Genomic DNA, 19,459 nt, shown 5'->3' with positions numbered 1-19,459 from the left:
AGAAACAGATAGCTCATTAATTATGGTTGATACATTGAAAGGGTTAGCCCTCGAAAAAGTCCCTTTCAATGTATCTAAATGCCTATAATTAACATTTTAATTTTACTTTTAATGTTATTGATATGTAAGGTTTTACTTTATTTGGCATATATATATTTTTTCCAGTTTGTGTTGGGCACTTGCATAAGGCATTGGGTTGCTTGAGAAGCTATAACTTACTAGCTTTCGTATTATACATTATAGCCGGCTTAACTTTGTCTATTATTGCACTATTAGAACTTACCACTACTACTAATATATTAAATAATATACAGACAGATGTAATGTTTAATCTTGTAAGATGGCATTAATCGGATCTGTGACGATTAATATATATATATTAAATTTGATATATTTATTATAATTGAGCTATTAATTAACTATTCATTTATGCATTTTACATACTTGGGATATATATATATATATATATATATATATATAAATAAATAAATATTATCTTTATTATAAGGTTCCTAGGTACACGCAGGTACCCTACCTTTACAAACCCTTCATGGAACTAAGCCAGTGGTTAACAAGCGGCGGAGATATCATTTCACTGGAATTAGGCATAGCTTTATCACCCTGTTTTATATTAGTTATATATATATATAGGAAAATAGTTATATTTTAATAATTAATTAATTAATTATTAAAAGTTAAAAGAAAATAATTAAAAGTTATATTTTTAATTAGTTAATTAAAAACTTTATCTGGGTGAAGCTGTTGGGGTGGCACATAAGAAAAGAAAACATTAAAGGAAGAAATTGCACAGTAAAAATTGATACGTATTTCGTAGCCTTGATTATTATAGTTGACTTCATTGGTGCCAATCCCTTCACTGCTTCTAGTATTCTGTCTTTCTCCTTTATTATAGTGTTCACTGTTGCCACTGAGAAATCTAAATTCTGTGTGATACGTGTTCATGTTTGACCACTTTCAAACATCCTTATTTTAATTTTCTGATCCGAATTGATCACTTTCCTTTTTTTGAGTCTTCAAGTGTCCCGGTTAATCTGCTTCCCAGTTAAACCGATCCCGGTAAATTGAGAGTCTGCTCTATTTGTAAAATGATAAAATTTTTAAAAATATTAAGAGATACTACCTTTCACTGCCTGGTGTAGTGATACGACAGAATCGATGTCTCAGATGATGCTTATCACCATGGTAGCAAATGGAACAAAGATCATAATTTGTACACTCAGCACATTTCCAACGAATACCAAAAATAGGCTGCTGTCTACAGGTATCACACATTGTTCCTTCATGTCTAATACCTAAAATTAATTCAGAACATCATGGTGAGAATATCAGAAAACAGCAATTTGTATATCTAATGTGGTTTCAAACCACATGTGAAAGTTTTTAGAATTTATAAAAAAAAATAATAATGAAATAAATAAACAAATAAATTCCTCTAGCTTAACTTCAATATTACCATTATTATTATAAGTTATAATGTTCAAATGATCTTAATATACAAAAACAATATTTTATAAAACACACTATAGTACTAAACCTTTTCACACTAAGAAGACATTATGTTGATTAACATGTGAAAAGTGTCTTAGAATTTATACTGAGGTGACTAAGACAATGAAGCATTAGTTCACTGTCTACAAATTGTGTATATTCTATAGCCATTTTTCTATTTTACTGGATGAAAATCCAAATTTCCAGGACTAAAAGCCAGAAAACCCTCACTTAAAACTGACCAACTTAGTCATGCTGTGGAAAATAGCTCATAAAAATTTCTCTCATCTCAATAGGATCTGAGCCAGGCCTTTTTCACCTGGTATGGAAGAACAGTAATCATTACCACTGTACACCATGAGGGCCCAGTCACAGTTTGTGAATCACTGCAGTGATTCTTCAGAAGTAGTAAAGAGGGAGAAGACCACCCTATTCTTCCTTTGAAACAAGAAAACTCAATACTTTTCATGTGACATTTTGAGCAGGAGACTAATGATGTATTTTAAGTGATGTAAAAGAGAACCATAATACAATCCAAGAGCACTGCAAGGGCACAAGGTTGAGGGCACTCAACAGAGTCATTAAACCAGTGGTTTTCAACCTTTTTTTTTTAATAACGGCGCCACTAAGTAATTTATCTTATTTTGCGGCACCCCTACTCAATTTTCTGCCTGTTAGATCCGATTATCTGTGTGTGTGTGTGTGTGTGTGTGTGTGTGTGTGTGTGTGTGTGTGTGTGTGTGTGTAGAGCTCACACAATACTGCGTACAGTACACGCATGTGTGAATTTAAAAACGCTTGCTTTAGAAAAGCTGCATGTATGTATGTATGTATATATATATATATGATATTTATTACAATAATATAATTATAAAAATTACATTTCATAATACAGATTATATATATACAGTATATAATTTTATTCTTTATACAGAGGTACTAAGTAAACATCAATTATAGATCAACACAAAATTAAAAAGATACTGTGCACCTTTTTATAATGAAATAAACATATAAATTAAAAAATAATAATAATTTTAAGTAACTTAAACCCAAATTCCGTGGCACCCCTGGAATGTTGTTGCAGCACCCCAGTTGAAAACCACTGCATTAAACCCTACATAATGCAATGAATAATCAATACTATGCTGTTATACTACAGTAAGTACACTATTATAATCACAGTCCCAATGATGCTAGAATTAATTTCTTATAACAATATAGTGCAACACTGTATTAAAACATTATTTCTATTTCAACACAATTATTTACACTGATCATTTCATTTACAATGATTTACACTGATAATTTCATTATGCATGCAACAATATAAACACCATAGTGCCAAACGTACCTAAAAACTCTTGGAGTTTGGGAACCATTGGTATCCCATATAGGAACTATATAAAAACCATACTGCCATATATGCGTCAGGAATAGGAACAAATGTAACTGCATTCATAATAGAATTAAGTAGATCAATGAAATACAGTAAATGGCCCAAGGCATTGAAATTAGCAACTTACCAATAGGAATTCATCATAGAATGCCATTTTAGCAATCAATGTACCATTGCAGAAAAACTGCAACACCCTAGATAAATCGTAGCTAACATAATAATCTAATGGGAACATCATGGTGAAGGAAACATTTCAAATTTCTGAAATTTATAGAAAGAAAACACAGGATACTCAGAAGGTGATATGTAGACCCTATTAGTCCTCAGTGAACACATCAACCTCTGGAGTTCAGGTAGGATAAAGAAAGTAATATTAGTACAAGGACAATATCACTTTCTTTATCCTGCCTGAACTTCAAACCAAACATCACAGCATATAATGTGCAGTGTCAACTTGCCTGGTGCACAATCTATCATAATTGGTCTCTAGAATATAGGAAAGCTGTGTTATGAAGTGACAGATTACGGTACATGGTTTCCAAATCTTATGGTCATGTTTGGCTTTGGCAGATGCCAGAGAATGTTATTTATGAATTTATCATCCCAACTATGAAGTTTAGGAGACGTGCTGTCACTGTCTGGGGTTATTTCTCCTGGTTTGGACCACTAGTTGTCATTTCACTGACCTACCCAGAGCCATCACCTTAATCGCACTGAACACTTTGGGATAAACTAGATTGTTAGCTTTACAGACCAAGCCAATATTGCCTGCAAATTCATAGCTAAATTAACTGAGAAAAGTGGCACCTTCCTGTTATCAAAAATTGGTTCTGAGTCTACCAACAAGAATACAGTGTGTATTTAAGCCCAATGGTGGATACAAATACATATGTTAATCGTATTTAGCAGTCACAGACTTGAACCCCGGTCCACCTCAAAGAGCGTGTGCTACTGCACTCACGCTCCTGACCACTCAGTTACGTGGCACCTCCGTAGCCAGGTGGGCAGAAGCAGCAGTGCGTAGCACATGCTTCTTGATCAGACCAGGGTTCGAGCCCGTGACCACCAAATACGGAGGATGCGGAAAGGTCCCCGGAGCAATATGGCCTTAGTTGCTAATGCTCCTAAAAACCAAATAACAACAACAACTCAGTTACGTGAGCCAATGCTTTATTAAATATTATTATTATTAGCCATATTGTGCAAGGAAGCCTGAGGCTTCTGCTGCACCAGCCAAAAAAATATTTCTGAATTACCCTGGAGAGAGAGAGAGTCAGAAGTTAAAGGGAACCACCAAGAAAGAGAAGACTGATGATATCCAGCTCAGGACCCTGGGTGTGCCAAGCCCATACTCACCAAATGTGAGACCCTGGGTTGTATCAATAAGATACACTTTGAAAGATTCTTGAAAACATGCAATTTTAGCAATATAGTGTACAAGGGGCATTTGAAAAGTATGAAGTTACTATTTTCAAATGCCTCTAGCCTGAGTAAGGGTTTATTTGAGGAGTCTGGTAATATATTCTTTTTCAATATATTCCCCTTTGGAATCGATATACTTTTGCCACCAATGCTGCAATGTGTTGATTCCAGCTGTGAAGAAAGGAATGCATCCACTGCAGTAATGACATTACGGTCAGTGGGAAAATGTATGCCAACCAGGTTTTTATTTTTTTTTTTCAGATTAGGAGATAGGTGAAAGTCTGATGGTACTAGATTTGGGTGAATATAGGGGACGGCCTAAAATTTAAAAACCATGACCACAGTTGTGAGCAGGTGCATTCTCCTGAGGAAACAAAACTCCTTTGCTGAGTTTTCCTCAGCATTTATCTCTGATGTTTACACACAAGTCCTTCACAAGTTCTGTGTAATATGCCCCTGTGGCTACCTGGCCTTTCTGAAGATAATCCATTAGTAACACTCCATCGGTATCCCAAAAAACCAATGGCATTACCTTGCCAGCAAAAGGAACCAACTTAGTTTTCTCTGGAGGGTGAGAAGAGCTGTTTCCACTGTTTGGATTGCTCTTTTGTCTCTGGCTGAAAGTAATGGACCCATATTTCATCCATGGTCACAAACCTTGCAAGGAAATCTGCTGGATCTGCTTGAAAATGCCACATTCACTTGACAACTCTTGGGGCTCTTGTGCATTTTTGTTCTGATGTCAAGAACTTTGGGACCCATCATGATCACCTTTTTCATAGTGAAAACCTGTTATTATGTGGTACACACATTCAGATGAGATGCCCAAGACACTTACAATGTACCGAACTGTCACTCATTGATCACACATACTGTCAACAACTTCTGGAGTGATGGATGTTTCAGATCTTCCACAGCATAGATCATCTTCCATGCTCTCCATCCCTTGTTTAAATTTTGCTGCCCACTTTTTAACCACAGAATAGGAAGAGGCATTGACCCCAATGTTGAAACCATATTCTCATGAATTGCCTTTGGCATCAATCTCTTTTTTTTCCAAATAGTGGATGATTGTACGGTGATTGACTTTGTCCATTTTTCATCATTCACACAACTTTATTGACTGATTTTTGTCCATTTTTCATCATTCACACAACTTTATTGACTTCAAGACCTGTAATAATAATAATAATAATAATAAAAAATTACGTTACTGAAAGTGCATGAAACTTGATGGGTTGCTATTTGAAGTGTTCTATATTAAGTAGAGAAATTTTTAACACTCTACCCTTTCATACTCAGGCCACAAATTTTTCAAACCCCTCATATATAATCCAATCTAAAAAAATTGATGAAATGGATTCTGTGCAATGCTCAAAAGTTAGTAAAATAATAAGAGGAGTTTACCTCAATATAGTATGTAGAACACTTCCGTATGATACCCTCCAGAAATTAAAACAGAAAAAACGAAAACTTACCGGTACATTAGAGTAAAATATAAATAATTAAATAATAAATTTAAAACAATTTTCCTCAGGAAGGAAAACTGTTTTAAATTGATTTGAATTGTGTTAAATTGATTATTTAATTATTTATATTTTACTCTAATGTACCGGTAAGTTTTCGTTTTTTCTGTTTTAATTTCTGGAGGGTATCATACGGAAGTGTTCTACATACTATATTGAGGTAAACTCCTCTTATTATTTTACTAATATTATTATCAACGTAGAACATATTGAGTAGTACAGCTCTGATTCATACTATCTAATGCTCAAAAGTATTTTGCAGAGTGAAAGTTCAATAAGTCAGGGGCAATTTTTCCTATACTTTGGTGATATAATGGAAGGATGTATGTCAGAAACAAATTTTTATATCTTCAATACAATACTAGAGAACGTTGCTCACTGATCACCTCTCTGCAATAGTCAACACAACGAACATATTTTGAATCCTGACAAATAATTTAACAATTTATTTTGACAAATAAATTAAGATCAATTGAATAATAACACTAAGTAACAAAAAAAAGTTTACTTTTATTTAACTGTTTCTAAAATGTATATATGTGCTGAATCCTATGGTGTCATCAGTTTTTTAGTGTTAATACCTTGGCAGCAATTGAAGGTTTTATGTTTTTGTGACATTCATACATATTACTTAAGTGCATACCAATACCAAGTCATATATATTACTTAAGTGCATACCAATACCAAGAGTTTACAGTATAATGTTTCTTTCTTTTTTTTTTTTTTTTCAGTTTGCTATGGCTGCCAAACGAAGGTGCAAGTTATCTCCAAACTTGTTCTGCTATTTTGTGGATATTATGTAGAACTGAAGCACATGAACCATGAGATCATTGGCAGCACTAAGTTTTTAGTGTATACAAAGCCTATTTTGGAATGCCTATGAACAATTCAGACAAGCTTCAAGATAGTGGACCTGATTTCTGCTGTGGTAGCTGCAGGTCAACACTGAAGGGCTAGTTTCATGGTAGTCATAAGAGTATGCCTTTTGCTACATCTCTAACAAGGAAAGATTCAACAAATAATTATGATGACTGCTACTTTTGTAAGGTGGATACATCAAAAGTTTAAAAAATGTGGATCAAAAACCTGTAGGGTATCAACAACATAGCAACAGTTGGCAGCCACAGAGACACACAGAGACTTGGGACAGTTATCTCTCTAGGATTATATTCAAGAGAACTGAAATAAGATTGGTTTAAGAAATTAGTAAACAAATTTTTGTTTTTCCTTAATTTGTTTAAAGAGCTTGTAAATTTAATTCTAACCCTTCTAAAACTAATTCTAATGTAATATTTTAATAGTTTAATTCTTACCTTAATAATGATTATGACAAGATACACTTTGATTACTTCAGCTGAGGATATCATGGCTCAAAAGTAAATAGCTATAGGCAATTCCCATATGAGTCATCAGTTCATCACTTGTATAGCCTGTCATGTATTCAAAAGCCAATGTAGTATATGATCATAACTCAACTGATGATTCTTTTCTTTGTCTCCAATGTAAGCAATGTACTGATCTCATTAAAACTTGGTGCATTGCTAGATGAATTTGGATCACAGAAGAAATTGATACTTGACTAGAGACAAATAAAACTAGGGACTCAAGTATCTAGTGGCCTGCTAGGTAATGCACCCTCAATTTGGGAATCAAAACTGAATAATCAAGGTACACTGCTCTAGTTCAAGAGGATTTAATTTTATTAGGAGATCCCATTACAAGGGAAATGGGAAACATTTTTTGTAATAAGGATAGGTAGATTAGAACTAGGGTGTATTTGCCAAAAGAAATAACTGAGATATAACTAACAGATTGTCAACTTTTAAGGGGGATAAAAAGAACATTATTTGTGTGGAGAACTAATGATAGCAAACACTGTAATCAAAAGTGGTATATTTATTTCTTGCCAAACTCTAACTCAACTGAAATTAGTAGTTTTATTCATGGAAGGGATGGGCCGCACAAATTCATTTTTCATTCTAGGGATCATAATATTGGAAAGTTCAAGAACCTCCTCCTCTATTCTGTATAGAAGTTAAACATTGTTAATAAATCTGATATAGTATTATTGCATATTTACTTTTCTTCTGAGAAAACCATTGATGCTAGCTAAGCAAAAGCTAAGGGAATATTTGGAATTGGCATACCCAAATTCATAAAGAAACACCAAAAAATTCTGATAAAGCAAAACTGTTTTTTTGAATATTTTTACATGATCTCTCTATACATTAAAAAAGTTTTCCTCCTAATGATATTTATTCGAGCCAATGGGAGAAGAGGGTGGAGCAATTAAGTCACTTGCGCCAATGGGAGAAGAGGGCAGGGCAACTCCATCACTAAAAACGCACAGGTAAATAATTACATAGGTCATTTCCTGATTAGATATTGATCAGTGCATTTCGACAGGTGTGTCTTTTATGTAGAAAAGAATGCATGGGGGTTGGTGAGCAAAGCAAGCAGTGGGCAAAGCCCCCCAGAGATAATTAAAAAAGTAAACTGAAAAGTAAAAATATATAATTAACTTAATTCTTACTCTGTGGATACATTGCTGAAAAGTTCTCTATACCCTATTGCAAATCATATTAGTCTCCACAAGATCTCTGACATCTATAATTTTAATTTTGATACCAGCCATAGTTCTAATTCAAGACAGAGCCATATACAGCTGATCATGTGCCAACCGGGCTAGCTGGGTGGGTAAAGTGCCTGCCTGGCAACCCAAAGGTGTATAGTGTGTTTAGGGTCTAACGGCACCAGGGGTTTCCCCCATCTCTGCGTAGTATACATTGTGGTGTGATACAGAACACTGTAGAAGCCAGAGGTTTAAAAGTGTATGGATATTGTGGTGTATAATGTTTGTACCATTGTTTATCTGGTCTTTTAGCCGTTGGGTCTCAAATGAGACCCACTGTTGCCCACACTAAACCTTGTGGAGGCAGACCAGGTACACCAGTATTTTAGAGATTTACTATTTACTCTGGCAGGTCCTGCCACCTAATTTCCTGAGATTTCAGTAGTTAGGACCTTAAAAAAAAAAAAAACGTTGGGGGGGTAGAAACGCTAGAAATTGGGTCAGGCTGAAAAAGATATAAGTTGTGTGGGGTAGAGTTAATTTTTTTTTTTTTTAGTGTGGGGCTTGTGTAGTTTTGACAAGGGTCAAACGCTTGTCGCAAGATAGACTGAAGACTGGGGAGTGAAAGACAGAAATATGGGGTCAATAGTGAAGATAACCCCAAAAGTCGGTGGGGCAGGCCCATGCCTCACCAGGTGAAGATAGGGGATGGCACAACCCAAAGGTTGAGGGTTCAAATCCCGCCTCAGGCTTGGATCAAAGTAAAATGCAAAAACTTTGAGAGGTGCATTATGGCCACAGAAGCCGATGCGCCAACAACTAACAAAAAAAAAAAAAAAAAAAAAAAAAAAAAAGCTGATCATGCCCAAAGATTGGCTTATTCTATCTGTGCACAGACAACATGATTGAATGTTTGTGGCTCATATAATACTGAATCATGGCCATCATTTTTATTCAGTATTATAAAGGGAAATAGTGATGATATTATCCTGTTTCTTGTCAGTTAAGATTGAATTTGGGAGGGGACACTGCAAAGGCCCTGTTATGTCAAAGAAGTAGATGTTAGATGTATTCTTACCATGTATGTGTCATATTAGAATATTTTGTCAAATAATAAAACATGAACTTCCACTTCTCCCACCCAACTTTTACTTCATCTATATCAATGTATCATGAAGCATCAAACTAACAGAATAAACAGCAAAAAGATCTAAGTCTCCCAAAACATTACTAATTCATTTCACAAATATACATAGACTCAGTCTGAGTCTCAATAAGGTTCATCTCCATCTGTAAAGCTTCACTTACTTTTTCTGATAGAATTTCAATTTTCAATTCCCTCATTTATCTCATTTTTCGTAATTATTTGCTCTATGGTTCACTCCACTTTAAAGGTGGTAGCACTTGTGCATATGACCATTCTTACATTCCTTGTCAGAGACTTCCTAATCCTCTTTTTGATTTCCTCTGTATTAAAATCTCTTTACTCCATTTCTGTCAAATTTTTCTGTTGTTTCTGTCATTGTTCCAACTATACAAATCACTTAAACATTTACATTTGATATTTATAACACATTGTTAGGAAAGTTAGACTTTCCTAACAATGAATTAATTTTCCTTGGTGATTTCCGTATTCACCAGTTGGCTTCGATTTCTAGTAGTCAACTGACCCAGCTACTAGAGACACTAAGGATTCTGCAATTACTAATACCTTACACAACTGCTTATTTACTTTCTGGAATATCAGACAATTCAACCCCATACTTAACATTCTTTGATCTTGTCCTATATGTATCTTAGATCATGACTTGGTGATGGTCTCCTTTTCAATGGAGCCTCTGTCCCATGGCCATTCTCAATCTTGTGTCATTTAGCATTACCAAAGTATGTGAAAAGGAATGATTTGCGTGATTTAATTTGGTCATTTTCTTGGTTGCACTACTGTTTTAAATTTTCTGATCCTAATGTTTACTCGGATCATGTCAGTGAAATTATTCTTGTAGAAATACTGTTGTTTCTGTCATTGTTCCAACTATACAAATCCATCATTCCTCATTCTGTCCTAAACTCTCCTTTATCTAAAAACTACAGGTTTCAAAAAAATAAAATAAAAAATGTGGCAAGGATATTCAAGAAAAAAATACTGCATATTACAGTTAGTTAGTTTGTATCCAAATCTCCAGCTGTAAACAAGTAATAAATTTAAACACAATTTTGAAAAGGCTAAGAGCAGGCAATTTACTTGTCCAAATGGTAGCTTTTAGTTCTCTTAACAAAGCTACTGGCCATAACTCCTGTCCAGCTATACTTCCATCACTGTAACATCCTGGTCGTTCCCAATGCATCTCATCTAAAGATGAAGCTAAATTATTTTATTTTTTCTCTAACTCTTACTTTGATGAGCATGGTAAATCTCCTACAACTATATCAAACACATTCCATTCAATGGCTTCCTTGGTCTTCTGAGAGAGACAATTACAAGAATCCTGAGCAACCTTTATGCAAAGTCTCCAGGTCATGATGGGATTTCTCCACTTATTTTTAAAACCTATTCTCCAGAACTAACATCTGTTTTGTCATATTTTCCCACACTATTATTCCACTGATGTATTCTTTATTTTAAATGGAAATTTGTGCATATTTTGCCAAGAAGGGTTACAAATCCTTTCCTTCCAATTATTGTCCTACTGTACTTACATCTGTCCTTTTATAAGTGATGAGGAAATGCATCAACTCTTATGCTATCACAAAACTTTCCATCTGGTTAATATTTGTTTTGTTTTCTTTCAGTGATGATATCTTGACTTATGTTACTCGTGTTTCGACATATTCAATGGAAAATTTCAGAAAAACTCAAGCAGTTGCTCAGCAATTCTAAGGCATTTTACTGTGTGTTTAACATAAGATACGTCGCTGTTGTTGTTTGGTTTTTAGGAGCATTAGCAACTAAGGCCATATTACTCCGGGATATGCGGTGGTCATTCCCTGACCTTTCCGCATCTTCCGTGTTTGGTGGTGATGGGCTCGAACCCCAGTGTAATCAAGAAGCGTGTGCTACGCACTGCTGCTCCTTCCTACCTGGCTATGGAGGCGCCTGTGTTTAACATAAAGAATGTATTGTGATTCCCTTATTCTGTTTGACCTACTTGTGCCTGTCATGCAGAATCTGTCTCACAGCATGCAAAGATTATTAAAGAACATGTGCTAAGGCTGCTAGTAGCTTCAATCCTGCCTCAAATCCTAACCAAACTCCAACTATAACTCTCCTCCTCTCTATCAATCCATCACACACAATTGTTTTTAGGGCTTGCCTTCTGAAACCCCAGTGTCCTGGACAGCAGTCCAATACAGAGATTCAATGAACAGAGAAGGCATATGGCATGGGCTGGGAGCTAGCCAGCAAAATTCCAGCTGTTTTTCTGTTCAGCTTTTTTTTTCAATGTATTTTTATTTTTTATTTATTTTTTTATTTTTTCATTTCTCCACTGAAAATTACAGAAATCTCCATTAATTGTCCCACAATTAGGAAAAATTCAGGAATCAAGTTAAACCTAATTATATACACATGTTGAATGGCTGTCATGTACAATTATTGGTGCATACTTTCCTCCAATCAGTAACGACGTTGAAACATCACTGAGAATCAAGCTGCTGATGCACGTGCTTCACATTTCATGCAGTGGTGCTCCTGTTAATGAGAAGCTGGCATCCAATTGCACACATTCACTGAAGCACAAGAGTTTTTTGATTTGCAATTTACTCACCAACAGATCTAAAGGGAGTTTTAATTTTAAAAATTTATTAAAAATAAAGGTTGCATCAAAAAGTGAACAATTTTGAATTCTTTCTTGCTGATTTTTAAAACTGCATGTGAGGTCATTTACACCACAGTGCCCTGATGAGTAACAATTCTTCACACTACCAGCGAAAGTGTTAAAAGTGAAAATATGAAACTAGTTAACAAGTTGATTGAAATTATTACAGAAAAATGGAATACAGGATGTCAATCAAGGTCCATTGCTTGCACTCCAAACTGGATTTTTTCAGACCAAATCTGAGTGATATTAGTGAAGAGATTCCACTAGAACACAGTCAATAGAGAAGAGGTACTAAGAAAGGTGGGTTGAAACTATATGGACTAACGTTATTAATGGAATTGCCCAGGGTTGAGTGCTGTTGTTGTTGTTTGGTTTTTAGGAGCATTAGCAACTAAGGCCATATTGCTCCGGGAATATGCGGTGGTCATTCCGTGACCTTTCCGCTTTCTCCGTATTCGGTGGTGACGGGCTCGAACCCCGGTCTAATCAAGAAGCGTGTGCTACGCACTGCTGCTCCTTCCCACCTGGCTACGGAGGCGCCTGGTTGAGTGCTGGGTCCATTGTTGCTTTCTGTATTTATTAATGATATTAATGCAAGGTACTGCATATGGGTAGCAGTAATCCCAGATTAACATACCAACAGTTTGGTACTACACTCAGGATAGTGGAAAATGAAAAGACCTGAGGGTAATTAAGCAGTCATATATGAAGTTCTCTGACCAGTGCAGACAGCTGCCAGGAAAGTCATTGGGGTTTTGTCAATGATATACAGGAATTTTGCTAGCAATTTTGCAATTCGAAAATTTTTGAATTCCCTTTTCTTACACAAATATGGGTAAGCATAGAAACGCAGGAATTGATACATAAGCAGGTGTAGTCCCCTGATGAAATACAGGCAACCCCTGTATAACACGGTACTTCTACAACACGGTTTTGCTCTAACATGGTTTGAGAATTGCGGGAAATCTCGCATAACATGGTATTTTTGAGCTTTTGTGTTGGGAAAACCCTGATACTTTTTTATGTTAGATGTAATTTTCAACATTTCCATTCCTTTTTGTGAACTGCTGTTGACTCGCTAGTTGTTATCGTCTTCATGATATTTTTCTAAAGCACATTTCTGGAGGTCACTACCATAAAACAATAAAAACAATTTGCAGTTTCTGGTTTATTGGTCTTTTCTGTTAGTGTAATCAATTATAAATGGGTAGTAAACTCGATCTTCTTGCATTTGCTTTACTGTACAGACAGCTGGAATTTTGTGGGTTTTCATGTTATTATGGCGAAATGTGTTTCCCCTTCATTGAAATATTCAATCATATAAAAAACATAAATAAATTTTCAGAACTCATTACTCCATATTGTTTGTTACAACTTTGCAGGCCGAGTTCTTTTTTATTAATTACTTATCACTTTTACTGTTTTAAATTTTATAACAAAAAAGTCAGTGAACACAAATATCAATTATTATGTACATATTACAGTACGTATTAATTAAGCTATGTATGTAAGTGTATATTTATTTTTATTTTGCTAATTGGAAAATATTCTTCCAATTTTCATGTATCATTTAAAGCAGGGGGGGACGCAATGTATTTTTTTGGTACAGCTGTTAATGTATTCTGTGGAATGAACTTGTCCACGGGTCAGTTTTGTATCTTTACCTACGTATTTGAAAACCACCGTCAAAGAGTCTCTCGTTCTCAATCTCATTATCTTCATTGCTATGTAAAGGAGATCATATGGAGTAACACGACGTCAGTCAGATCGTCTGAGCTCACTCATTACCATCATGAACAGAGTCACTTGTAAATTTTCTAACATTCTAAATTGTCCAAGATAAATTCTGGGAAAGGAAAGTTCCTCTGTGTGCTCATCAAACAGCAGACTTTGCAGTACTTTAGTTTCTCCTGGGGCAATTCTAAGATATTTATCTTCTCCATAACAACATTTGCTGTTGGGCTTGTTTGTTTGTTATTTGGTTTTTAGGAGCATTAGCAACTAAGGCCATATTGCTCCGGAGATATGCGGTGGTCATTCCCTGACCTTTCCGCATCCTCCATATTTGGTGGTCATGTGCTCAAACCCCGGTCTAATCAAGAAGCGTGTGCTATGCACTGCCGATCCTGCCCACCTGGCTACGGAGGTGCCTTGCTATTGGGCAATGAGACTTTCCTCAATCAGAACCGCTTCTCTTATGTCGTCTTTAGCCAAATTAATTTCCACGTGACTGTCATCAGAGAATGACTGATCTATCATGATTTGATACAATTGAGAGGGAAGCATGTCGAACAAATATAGAAGCCGCACTTTAACCACTCGCATTCTTACTAACCCAATCAAATAGCTCAGATTGTGTATTTTCTTTCATTTTATATGCATGTTTATATAATGATCATTGTTAACCTCCCTTGGCAAGCAATGGACCATTGTGTTGACTGAAACAGACACAGTGATTGATCACTTGGCCCAGAATGCCATATTATCTGTATGCATGCATGCCTCAGGTGCCTTATTTGTACAAATGGTAAGCAAAGAAAATTAAGCCTCTCTGTCACTGAATCCAACTTCGATAAATGTGATGGAATTTCTGGGTAAACAAAGCTGTTTGACAATTAGATAGCGCTGGAATGGCATTGTTCTTAAGTAATGCTCTGCAACTATTACACACAAGGATCTTGTCGACTTCAACATCTGGAAATGCAGTGTATATCAATATCTTTAGCAGATGGTTTCTTTGTGTCATTTTCAAACCATAGATGATCGTAAATGTAGCATCCAGAACAGAAATCGTTTTTCATAAATCTCCTTTCAAACTCTCTATGCACATTCTTATGTAAATAGTAGTCGGTGTAAGGAAAAGAAGCTTAATCATTTAAACTCATCTCTTCCTGTTGTACATAATTAATACTCACTTCGGGTACATGATTATTAGATGGAGCTGCATTGCTGGTTGAAAGCACTGCTAAATCCAATGCTTGATTTTCTGTTTGTCTTTTATGCAATCTCGATAGTCTTTGTTGTTCTCGCGCACTCACTGCTACCTTCGTCTTTATTTTCTTAGGTTGGCTTACTCGATACTCTCGACAATGCTCTGCATTTGACTTCAGCATTGTTGAACACTCAGCTGTAGCAGTGTGGCATTCAGTCCCTTTCACTAATCAGAAAATTATTGATGTGAACACATCTATAGCGGAATGTAACAAATCTATAGCCTAACAATGGAATGTAACGAAAATGCAGGTTGCAACAATACAAATACTTGTATTGTCGCAATCATGATTATGACATCATACTATTCAACAAATGGATAATTAGGCTATCGACTTGGATTTCACTAACCTCTTCCAAACATCGATTCGGTAGAATAAGTAGTGGGCATGAGCATAAAACGTTATTGTTCATAACTTCGGTTCTAGCTGTTTGATTTTAAAAAGGTTCTGATTTTCGTTGAAGATGTTTTCATATGTTTTTGTTTTGTTTTCTTGGGCCCTTCCTAGTAAGCTCAGGGAATGTCCAAGGTTTTCCAGAGTCATTACCTATACCCAGCCTACCTCCTCATGGTGATGGGCGGGCATGGGGGGCGTCCCACTAGAGGACCCATAGCTAATGGCCAGAGAACAACATTACACTACACTATGCAGAATACACCAACGGTCATGCTATCTCTGGCCTTTCCAGAGTTTGTATTGAGACACAGCTTATACTATGCAAAATTGTGGGAGCTCCAGTGCTGCTTGATAAGAAACACTACGTCCACAAAAAATAAAGGTGCTAAAAACATGTAAATTTTTATGGAAATATTTTTTGATTAACACAAGGAGAGTCTACGTTTTTAAGAAGAAAATCTTTATTGTGCTCTGTTGTGTATTTGATATGTACAATACAAATCTCATCCATATACAACACAGATGCAATATGTACCCACCATGTTCAGAAGAGAAACATAGCGGCCAGGATTTGATAAACAATCAAAACATAAAAACATGTATAACACATAAAATGTAATAAGTGGCAATAAATATATATTCATTTTAATAAATATACATAAATATATTTGAGGGTACATACAAGCCTTGAAATTGACATGACACGGGTATACAAGCATTAGAAAAAATATTTACAACCACATGTAGGCCTTCGTCAATCAACATATTTTTTCGATCCCACACGCTATAGGCATGCTATAAATTACTCTACGTGCAGTTCTGCATCAGTTTCTGTGCAAAAGAATTCATCAATGCACAGGAGAGTGAGTTATTCTCGGCTTCATATGGCAGGTGGGGGCATCATTTGGAAAGCAGATATCAGGGGTGTCACTACAGTGGAACCAGTTGGGCCCGTAAAGGCCTAATTGCAAATTTCTGGAGGTCTATTCCGATCATTTGTAGGGATTCTATTATAAGAAGTACCTGGCCAAATAGGAATGTGTTGCAGGTCTTTGCCTATTATTCTTTAGCTGAAGAACAGGAGTGATTCTGACAGTGGGTAGTGAGTTGTGCCATTGACATACCTTCCAGAAGTCAGGAGAGTTGATTGTGCCAACTAGCATTTTAACAGTGGTTGAAGTTCTCCTCATGCAGATAATGTGAGGCAGCCAGCCATGCAATTTGAAGCTGAGTGGCCAAGCTGGTGGTCCTCCGTTCGGGAGGAAGATGATTTTGTAGGCTGCCCACTTCAGTACCCAGTATTTACTGGGGAAGACAGAGTTCAGAAGAGAAACATAGCGGAATTTTTGGCAGCACAGAGAATGGTAAGTTACACAATGGTTTGGAGATATCTCATTGTGGTTTTTGCATTTGTTATACAAAGAAGTTGAAGGGCTATCCACCACAGTTGACTTGTCTTGGAGAGTATAGATTCAATATGACAGTTGAATCTGAGTTTGGATCGAAAGTCATATAAATATCCTTGTAGTTTGTCACATTTGGATTTACTGTACCCTCCAGTGAGGGTTATATGAATGTGGGAGACTGCTTCAGAGAGGAGACCATAATTACAGATTTTTGCAGAGTTGAAGATAAGTAAAGAGAGAGAGAGAGAGAGAACTATGAATTTGTTGCTGACAACAGTCATCATTCTTGTGTCAGTTGATGGCAGTATTTCCATCAAGAAATGCAGATAAACAAATTTTTTTTTGAAAACTTGTTACATAGTGTAATTATAAAATGCTTCTGCTTGCTGTTATTGTGCAAGAAACAAGTTAGTTTTTTTTTTTATGAAAACCTCAAACACAAAAGGTATCAAAACCTACAGTACTTAGTGCCACAGATGGGTTGACGGAGATAGGGATGGAGGAGGGGATGCTGGAAACTTTGCTCTGGAGACTAAACATGGGTTTTACAACTTCAAACCTCCAATAAGCAAAGTGGAGTATTGCATTGGTTAATGAGAGTCATCTACCACCTAGTGTTAGTATTAGAATGTTGTTATTTGTTTTTTAGGAGCATTAGCAACTCAGGTCATATTGCTCCGGGGATATGCGGTGGCCATTCCCTGACCTTTCCGCATCCTCCGTATTTGGTGGTCACGGGCTTGAACCACGTTCTAATCAAGAAGCGTGTGCTACGCAGTGCAGCTCCTGCCCACCTGGCTACAGTATTAGAATGTATTAGTACCAGTCTGGGTGCGAGGTTTGCCTGTGCGGACATTGCTCCTTAAAGCTCTTCAAACAGAGAAGTTTTTCCTGATTTATTTTCTGCTTTATTAGTTTAAATTGTCATATTAACTTATTTTCTAGAGTAGCTTTATATTCCTAGTTACGATACTTAGTTTAAAGTTTAACTTAGACAGAGATTTTGTAGATATTACTTAGTATCGGTAACGGTATCAAATCCACGTGTCACAAACCAAATTTTTTTTTAACCAAATTTAGTCGATTTATTAACCAACTGTTATATCAAATTATCTTCTATAAGTAGATTATAGACCTAGTCAGGATACTTAGTTTATTCTAAATTGAGATAGCGAGATTTGGAAGCTAATCAATACTTACAAGTCCGTAGAAATACCGTTCGTGAATTCCCGCCATTTTTACACGATAGCATAAGCTTAGTGTCGTATAGTGCATAATATAATATTGTCAATTAATCAGTAAATCTATTAATCTTGATAAACTTTATTGTCAATTAAATTGTACTTTTAACTCTATATATATATATATATATATATAACGACTTAATCTAACAAATAATTAATACATAACTATAGTGGTACACGTGATACAGAAGTTGTATAAAGGGAACTCGTAGAAAACACTAGATACCGAAAAAAATATATATATAACATAACTGTTTTGGGATATAACTTAAGGATTTAATTTTTGTTTTGAATTTTATTGAATTAAATCGGAATCATGACTCTGACCAGAGCAGCAAAGCAAAAGGCTCAAGCTAATGGGAGTGCTGTGGTTCAGGGGAGAACTGAGGGGGGCAGTTGCCCTCTGAATCACAGTCTATTAAAATGCACTGTTTGCTTGATGTTTGCGGAGCAGTCGGGTACGGGACATGATACTGCCAAGGGGGATGTCTTTGTGTGTGCACAATGTAAGGAGTGCAAGGAAATCAGGCGACAACTCAGCGTTGTTATGGGCCTTTATGAGAGCTTGAAGGACAGGGTGGATGCCCTCGAAGGAAATAAATTGAGGGGCCCATCAAGCTCTCAGCTGCCCACATCAACGCCAGAGCTTGCACTTGGTCATCAGGCAACACAGAAGCAGCCCCCTAGGCAGAATGCGCTGGTCCCACAGGAACTAGTAGTTGTTGGTGACTCTATTGTCAGGGAAACGGGGAACATCCTTTGTAAAAAGGATAGGTGGAATAGGACCAGGGTATGTCTGCCAGGGGCAAAGGTTGATGACGTTGTAGAGCGGATATCATCTTTTAAGGGCACAAAAGGTGATATAGTTGTACACGTTGGCACTAATGATGTTAAGAGTAGGAGACCGGCGGAATTACTTAGCAAGTACAGGTCACTGTTGAAAAAAAGCCGTGAATTAGGGTTGAACTTGAAAGTGTCTGCAATTCTGCCCAGACACGATAGGAGGGAGTATATGATGAGAGCCTTGTAGATCAATTCGGCCCTGGAGGGATTGTGCAAGGCTCAAGGGGTAGAATTTTTTGCAGCCTGGACTGTACTTGTTAACAGGAGAGATTGCTTCTACAGGGATGGGATACACTTAAATAGAAAGGGTGCAAGAATTTTTGCTGATGCT

The 19,459-nt window shown here is 36.2% G+C and overlaps 1 protein-coding gene across 2 annotated transcripts in view; it reads right to left on the bottom strand.

Moving 5' to 3' along the window:
• Nucleotides 1-19,459, bottom strand: part of mib1 (E3 ubiquitin-protein ligase mind bomb 1) — a 501,099-nt gene that overhangs the window by 464,655 nt on the left and 16,985 nt on the right. For both annotated transcript variants that reach the window (XM_090372633.1, XM_090372634.1), the window contains exon 2: nt 1,142-1,313. In XM_090372633.1, coding sequence (XP_090228759.1) covers nt 1,142-1,313 — 172 coding nt within the window. The remainder of the gene's footprint in view (nt 1-1,141; nt 1,314-19,459) is intronic.

This window comes from Mastigoproctus giganteus, chromosome 4 (genome assembly GCF_048544385.1).
Source record: "Mastigoproctus giganteus isolate SK-2022 chromosome 4, ASM4854438v1, whole genome shotgun sequence".
Lineage (NCBI taxonomy): Eukaryota > Metazoa > Arthropoda > Arachnida > Uropygi > Thelyphonidae > Mastigoproctus > Mastigoproctus giganteus.
This window is presented reverse-complemented; position numbering and strand designations above follow the sequence as displayed.